Raw genomic sequence first — 8,091 nt, 5'->3', positions numbered from 1 at the left:
TATATATATATATATATATTACTCTATTTACCATTTACCATGCAGTGCTAGAGTAACTAATTAGTGAGGAGGTGATAGATATCTTACATGGCCTATTTCCAAATCTGCATCGCAGCTATCGTAAAGGTATTCATTAAGGATCGTGACTTCTCGATCTCGCCTTCTACTTTCTCAAACGTTATACGTATCGTTACTATTATTATTCCTACGTTAAAGATATATAACGTACGATATATTAAAATTTATGTTATTTATATTTAGTTTGATAAATGTATATACGTAAATAGGATACGAATGGTATATTTAGCGGCTAATAATTTAAAGATTACGTTGATTCGAAAGCATTTTTCAAGTGGTATCGTAAGTGAATTACCCTCGTTTCACTTTGTGTGAAACGGAATCAACGTTCCAACGACGCAAAACCTTTATTCGCGTACTTTTTCCGTTACGTGCAGAATTAATAGAGGCGGAATAGAGGGGAACTTATCTCGAGAAAAGGCAAAGAAAATATGAGAATTTAAAGCAAACCCCGTATTTCAGACCACTGAATAACAGTTGTAATTTTTCTTCGATACATTTTACATACATACATCACGTTCGTTCTGCGAATCGTGATTTATAAATTTTGAATCGGAATGTAACAACTTGTACGAAAAAAAGAAAAAAAAATCGAACGAATCTTAATCCTTACCTTTTACGAAAGATTTTATCGCGATAATTTCTTGGAATATATATATATATATATATATATAAGTTGGAGAAGACGAAGGGGAGACGCGATCCGGTCGATTTGCTAGATTTCGCGTCCATTTTATTAGAGGAGCCACTTACCCCAAATGGTAGAAAATGACGGGCAATTATTTACTACGACTGGTCGAAATAGTGAAAACTGGAAACAGCCGGTCTAATTTCATGCCAGAATAACCACCGCGGTCGCGACCATTGAATAGAGCCAAGTAGGGGAGGAGACAAGTTGATTTCTGCCGTTCTATACGCGTACACCATTACATCCGTTTCATCAAAATTCTACCGCTCAAAATCGAGATTCGTTACCACTTTTACTACCTTCGTTACTAAATCGAAATATCTTCTGGACAATCTTTCGATCCGTCTTTTCCATCTTCGAGTCTTTTAATTGACAAAAGTTCGCGTTACATTCAAACGGCTTCAATCGCTATAAAATCTATAAAATAAAACGAAACGAACGTCGATCGTGTTCGTCTATTAAAACTAGATCCGATCTATCTTCTCGTCTGGTAAAATTCCAGAGCACGAGGTCAATCGATATGACCTTGTAAGAATCAGCGTTATATGGCCGATATATACGTCGTAGCGTATGTATAGCGGGTATGAGATTTGGAACGAAGGGATGGCCAAGATTTTCGATGCTTCGCTTTGCATACTAATAGCCCGGTAATATCCTTTGTATTATGCGCAACCCTCCACCTACCCCTCTTTATATACCTATATATACATACACATACTCGTTCGCCGTGGTGCCACGGCAACCAGAGAATCTGCATATGGATATGGTGGTGCGTTACAATACTGCGTTATCGCAATTTGCATCTCACGTGGTAATGAGTTGGTAGGAATTAACGTTATGGAAAGACGTTGTCGAATCGAATAACGAAGGGAGAGAGTTACGTAGGGGGGAAACGTCTTTAACTCAACAACAACAAAGTCGATTCGAATTAAGATGCTCGTATCAAATCTGAGAGAGAGATTTAGTTCGTTATTTGAGAAAAAAAAAGAGAGAGAGAGAGAAGAAATCATCGTGGTCGCATCAAGTTTAAATATCGTTTCGTTGGTCGAGTCGTTCGCGTCTTACTTCTATTTATCGCGATAGGCCAATCTACCGACGTTGTATAGCACGGTTAGTTGCGTGTTCCCGTTGCACGCGATGCCATAGCGGTGTGCGCCTAGCGTACTAGTTTCTTTTTCGATGTAGCAATTAGACGAGCATCGTGAGGATAATTACAAATACGCTACATGTACTCAATTTTATTCATGCCACTTATCGAGCCGCTGTCGGAATTTCCGAGTATGTAAATACCACGATTTTAACCTTACCGATTAAACGAAATTCGACGACACGAACGATTTGTCGTAAATTATGTAAAATGGCCGTAAAGAATATCCATGGATTTTTAACTTCCGCTCGCGATGATTTTTATCAAACTGTACGGAGGAAATGTGTCGGTGCGAGGAGGGAGGGATTATTTTCTCGTGCAGCGCGAAAGGCGTTAAATCTTATATTAAATCTTATATATGACGTAACGGAATTAGCAGGGATACAAAGAGTCGAAATAACTATAAACGGATTCCGAGTATTCCCTCGAATATTCCGATATGGTCAACATTTTTTTTTTCTTCCGCTTCTGATTTTATCGCATCGACTCGGAAATCAGCTTCTTCGACATGCGAAAATCACGACTTTGCGTGAAACGAACGATCGACATTCCTTCGAAATCGGTCCATTTATTTCCTTTTCTCGTTTCGATTCCCAATACGGGCAATCATATTTTTATCGCGTATAGACCTTCTCGATCAAAGACGTACAACAACCAAATTTTATTCGTAAAAACTCGATGCAATTTTGCTTCGATTTCCCCAAAGGAAAAAGAAAAAAGCAATTCCATCGATATTTGTTTGAATTTTACCAACTTATCAACGTCGTTACGGATATCGTCGAACATCGTATTAAACGCCGTAATAACTTTTTTTAAAAATTTTAAAACGTTTAATTTTCTTCGTTTCCGTTGGCAAGTAATTACTCGAGAGGAGAATCGTGGAAAAAACGGAAGTGGTGGGTCTGGTGAAATTGCAACCCTTCTTACGGGATTTCCAGCCCAACGAGAATTTTTCTCTCGTTGTTTTGAGAAGAAAAAAATTTAGACGACACGAAAGTCGGGAAAAAGTTGGATCTTGATACGTCGTTCCTCGTTGCGACGCGGAATTGAACCGTGTGACCGGGTAAAAGAGCAAGCGGCAAGTATTCGTGAACGAAAACGACTGTGGACCGTCTTCCCTATTCCCGACGCAACTACCATCGCTATCTTACCTCTAAACAAATTTAATTAAAGTCGAGACGAGCAAGAAAGTGCCATTCTCGAGGAAATTGAAATTAGACGCAGGATTCGTCGCTTTTACCTTTACGTTTCTTTCTCCCTCCTTTTCCCATTCTTTTATATTTCCATCCTTCTCTCGCTTCCCTACAATTCGTTGCAATTTATTTCCCCATATATTTTCGTCGGATCGGTATCATTTCATTCGAATTAAACGTAACATTTTATCACTCCAGTTCAACTTGATATTTCAACTCGTAGATATTTGATCTATAAGGTGATTCCAAACTGAATTGCAAACAAGTAAGAAACGTAAGTAACAGACAATCGAACCGACTTGTGTACTTTTGTACGAGCGAAAGAAGGAAACCGAGATCGGTTTCTATGGAGTATAGCTGTCGTTCTTAGAAAGAGTTATTTTACGATTGATACGCGCAATCGCCACGCTTCCCTTTCCTCCTCCTTTTTTTTCTTTCTTTCTTTGTACGAACAAAGTACCGGATTCGACAATTTCCGCTCTTCTTATTCTCTGGAAATCCGATGTAACGTCGCTTCTGTGTGTTAAATTTCGAGAAAAAACAGTTTAAGCGATCGAGATTAAAAGAATCGTATTAACGAAGAGAAGGTTTTTGCAGAATTTCGATCAACGCAACGGATAATTGCCTATCTTTCGACTATCGAGAAAAATACAAACAACGTTAAACGTTACGAGACGTTTTTAGAAATACGATCGATATTTATTCGCGCGTTTAAAGAGTGCAGAAGCAACTCTAAATTCTATTTCGAGTTAATCGCTTGGAACGATATAATCGACATCAAACACTTTGAGCAACAGTTATTCTCACACCGAGAATTCTACGAGGAATGGAAATTTTATCGTTTCGATTGCTTTTTAAAATGTTTGCTTTAACGTTTGTTCGAAAGATAATTTGGAAATGATCCAGATTATAATAAAATTCAATCATCTGGTGCATGGCTAACGATAATCGGTAACGAGTACGAGGTTAACGTAGAAATCTAAACGATCGTACGTTTTGTCGCTCGATCTCACTTAATAAATTCCTCCATTACGACTCGATAGGCAAATATGTAGGATTTAATTTGGCACGCCGAATGGTAACGACAAACGCGCGTTCTATACCCATATAAGATCTTGATATTCAACGAACGTGAAAAATCATCGAATTTCAATACCTTACCCAAGGTAAACGAAGCTCGCGTATGCCAAATATCGGGTAAAACGGTTTACACTGTTCGCCGTCGAATCGCTTTCCCTCGATGCAAGATTGATCTTGCCAAATTTAATTGACTTAACCGACTTGGAATAATTCTGTTTGTCGACAAATTACCGAGTTACTCGCTTGCCACTAACTTTTAAGAGTAAGATATATTCGCTTCCATTCATTACCATTTCCAATTTCTCTCCACACGAAAAAGAAAGTATATATTCTGCTTTTTTTTTCATCGTAGATCAAATTCAAGAAACGATCGAGTTCTTGGAGAAATTTCTGAAAAACTTCTGGTTATATATGTAAGTACCAATTTCCATGAAATCGTCGAGAAAGATTTCAATTTTAGGCGATAAGTTTTCCGTTTTCCAACGAGGTAAAATTAAAATCTGTTATCGATAATTTCATTTATGTATTTCGCTTATATGAGAATAAAATTAAAAGACGCGTTGATCGCATCAGAACAAGATTAATTATGCAATTCAACTAGCAAAAGATTTTTTTTTTTTTATACTTACAGTCGTCATGTGTGTTTTTTTAAAAGATGAGAAGAGATATCGCGAAATGGCTCGGCTTGAACAGTTTGTAGTATCGTATCGTATCGCGATGTCGTTTTCAAACCTGCGAGTCCTTCGATAAAAATTTTAAACGCGATGCGACGTATCCGTATCATTTTAAATGCATTTTCCGGAACTTTAATGCGATATAACATGCAAAGATTCATCATCATTATGACGAAGGGAAAATTTTTTAACATTTTTTTTTACTCGTTTTATTCGAGTTACAAGAGTTTATTTCGAACAAGTTACGGAAAATTTGACGACAATTTCGCGCTAAATTATACGATGATTCGTTTAAAATTGTAGATGAATTACGTTACGACGATAACTCATCTTGGCGAAATTCATCGAAGCAACTATAGAAGCAACGCTCCTATCCCCTCCGTGAGTTTTCGGATTAGAAAAGTTGAAGGATCGTTTTTTTTTTTTTTTTTTTCTCTCATTTCGAGCGAAAAGTCACGGAGCGGGCCAAAGGTGTGTTTATTCGATGAAACGATTCACTTTAGAGTTTTAATCCGTTTTCCATTAAAAGCTTTACAAACCTCTAACGGCTGACATTTTATATCTATCCGATTTTTCCCGTAGCAAAATAACGGACAATGCAGTCGCTGTATCATTCGTATTGTTTCTCGTACAAAAATCATACGTCGTTTCTAACGGAAATTTTCCCGTTCTGGAAAATATTTTATAGTCATTTCACTGTCGTATATCTTATAATCGATCGATTTTATGCAAGACGTTGCATTTATAAATATAGAAAAATATTTGATCATCTTACCAAAGGTTTTCGTACATTCGGCTCTGCCGAATCTACATTTCATTTCTTGCGCATCTCGACTCTTGGTATATTACGTTATGTCTTTTAAAGAGAGGAGCGCGCCTTATTTGCATCGACGTCGTTTGAGTTTCGTTCAATCTACATCTTTCTCTTTACTCTTCGAATAAATTTTAGCATTAATGTTATAATGGAGGAAATGAAAGAGGTTTAAGAAAAAAGAAAAATAACAAAATTACACGAGTCGAGAGCGTAGTTTTACAAAATGAATAGAGAGGAAATCTCGTATTACCTTTGTTTTAATTTCTCAGAAATTAATCGTTGCGGTTAAAAAATTCTCATTTTCCGTCATATTGCAATCAAATCGACAAAGCGTATCTTCGTATTCACTTTTTCGATACATCATACGATGGTGATGCGATTGCGAGATACGCGAAATAGACAAGCACGATTCGATTGTACGATACGGATAATTAGTCGGGATATTAGTAGAGGATGGATCGTGTACGTAATTAGTACGTGAAAAGCTCAAGGACGAATTACTGCTTTCGCACGATCGTTGAGAAGCCAGCTAACATAGAAATGATATACCTCGAGCAGACAAAGGTATTATATCGACGCGTAACAAAATAAATAAGATTATGATAAAGCAACGAATCGTTTAATTCGAACGTTACGTATCTAGATTTTCAACCGACTATTATTATAGTCAGTTCGAAGATAAACCGAATCCCATTGAAACTTTTTATCGAAATCTCGATATCTTATTTTCTGTATTCTTCCAACTAAAATTAATGGTGAGATGCGATTCTATCTTGGATTAATTTAAACACGTCGGTTCAACGGGGAATTGAAAATTTCATCGTTTCATTCCATATAATTAACTCGATTCTAATTCGATTTAGAATTATCGATATTAATACTTATTTATAATATTTACAATGTAATTATTTGCGTAACTTTCGTATACATCTGATATTTATGCTAATTAAAAGTAATTAAAAGTAGTTTGCGTTTAAACAAGTTTTATTACGTACATAATATGTTTCGTAACATACGTGTCTCGTCGAAGCTTTGTCAGACGAATAGAATAAAAGGAAGAATGATCGATAGTCGGTGCAACACGCGATACGATGAGTTACGATTCGTGATGATTCCAATTAAACGATAATTCTGTAATAAGTGATTAAAATCGATGACTCGTGACTATCTCGTGCGAGCGTTGTGCGAGATACGCGTACCAATTAGCGGAATAATCTCGTTGTTTAGGTCGATTGGGACTACTTGCTGGTAAATCTGACCCTCCTGTCGTGCATCCTGGTGATAAACTTGAACGGGATACCAGTCTCTTAGGAGTACAATATCAGTCTCCGTTCTCCGTCTTTGTCCTTCTCGTTCGATTTATGAAATTTACGAGCAATACCGTCTATTCCGTTTACTCTCGAGGAAAATTGCTTTTCGACGATAAAGGAAACTACGAAAATTGAATCGAACGTTCATCGCGAATAAAGAAAATGTACGTGCGAATTTACTAGTTACACGATCGATCTTATTTTTAAAACGAGTTCGTATATATAATTTTTCAAAAGATTTTTCTTACAATTTAGCCTTCTATTTATTTTTTTCGTCAAGCTCTTTCATTTACCAAAAAATCGTTTCATCGAGCAATTTACGATCACAAACTTTCTTATCGTAATTTTATCTACAGATATTCTTCATATATATTGACAGTGTTCGTTCGTTGATTTACACGCTATTTATTATCTTCGATCGAATTATTTTTTATAAATTTAAATTTTAGAAGCAATTTTATACACTCGAGCGTTTAAAATCATTTTTCTTCGATATTTCGCATCATAATACCATTTATTTTCATAACTCAGCGTTAAACTTTACCGCTTACTTATTTACGCGCGAATGGAATCCGTTCGTTGATTTACAACTAAAATCGTATGCCTTTTTCTTTTCAATCGTTTTAATTTCAATACAAAGATTAAAATTTATTTCGTACCACATCGCCGCTTTGTAAACTGCGATTCAGTATTTTGGAAAAATACTTTTTAGTTATTTCGTTCAATTTTTCGTACGTATAAAAAAAAAAAAATTTGTCAGTAATGAATTATTCGCATTTTGTTTCGTTTTATCAATAACTTCACTTTTGCGTACAGAATTCAAGTTTCATATAAATTTTGATTATAAAATCTTGTTGTAGCATATTTGTTCGCTTGTGCATCCCCTATTCCGCACTGCATGGTTTTATCTACTATATTCGTACAGTTTTCGAAATATCGGTTTATTTGTCTAACGGAAAACGTATCGAATACAAATATACGTATAATATCGGAATGTTTCCAAAATTTTATTTTTATGTAAAATTTAATTTTTAGAAATTTTCCATTTTTAAATGTTGCCACGATATATTTACTCGTCTCGTTCTTTATTACGCGTTTCTGTGCGAA

General features: G+C 35.9%; 1 protein-coding gene across 5 annotated transcripts in view; it reads left to right on the top strand.

Moving 5' to 3' along the window:
• The window catches only part of LOC102679751 (leishmanolysin-like peptidase), a 92,240-nt gene that overhangs the window by 33,525 nt on the left and 50,624 nt on the right, over nucleotides 1-8,091 (top strand). The window contains exon 2 of one of the 5 annotated variants that reach the window (XM_031512494.1): nucleotides 4,539-4,597. The exons of the other annotated variants lie outside the window; for them this stretch is intronic. Coding sequence (XP_031368354.1) covers nucleotides 4,539-4,597 — 59 coding nt within the window. The remainder of the gene's footprint in view (nucleotides 1-4,538; nucleotides 4,598-8,091) is intronic. 5 annotated transcript variants of the gene reach the window in all.

Source organism: Apis dorsata, unplaced genomic scaffold (assembly GCF_000469605.1).
Source record: "Apis dorsata unplaced genomic scaffold, Apis dorsata 1.3 scaffold_446, whole genome shotgun sequence".
Classification (NCBI taxonomy): Eukaryota; Metazoa; Arthropoda; class Insecta; order Hymenoptera; family Apidae; genus Apis; species Apis dorsata.
The sequence above is the reverse complement of the archived record's forward strand: the minus strand, read 5'-3'. Positions and strand labels throughout refer to the sequence as shown.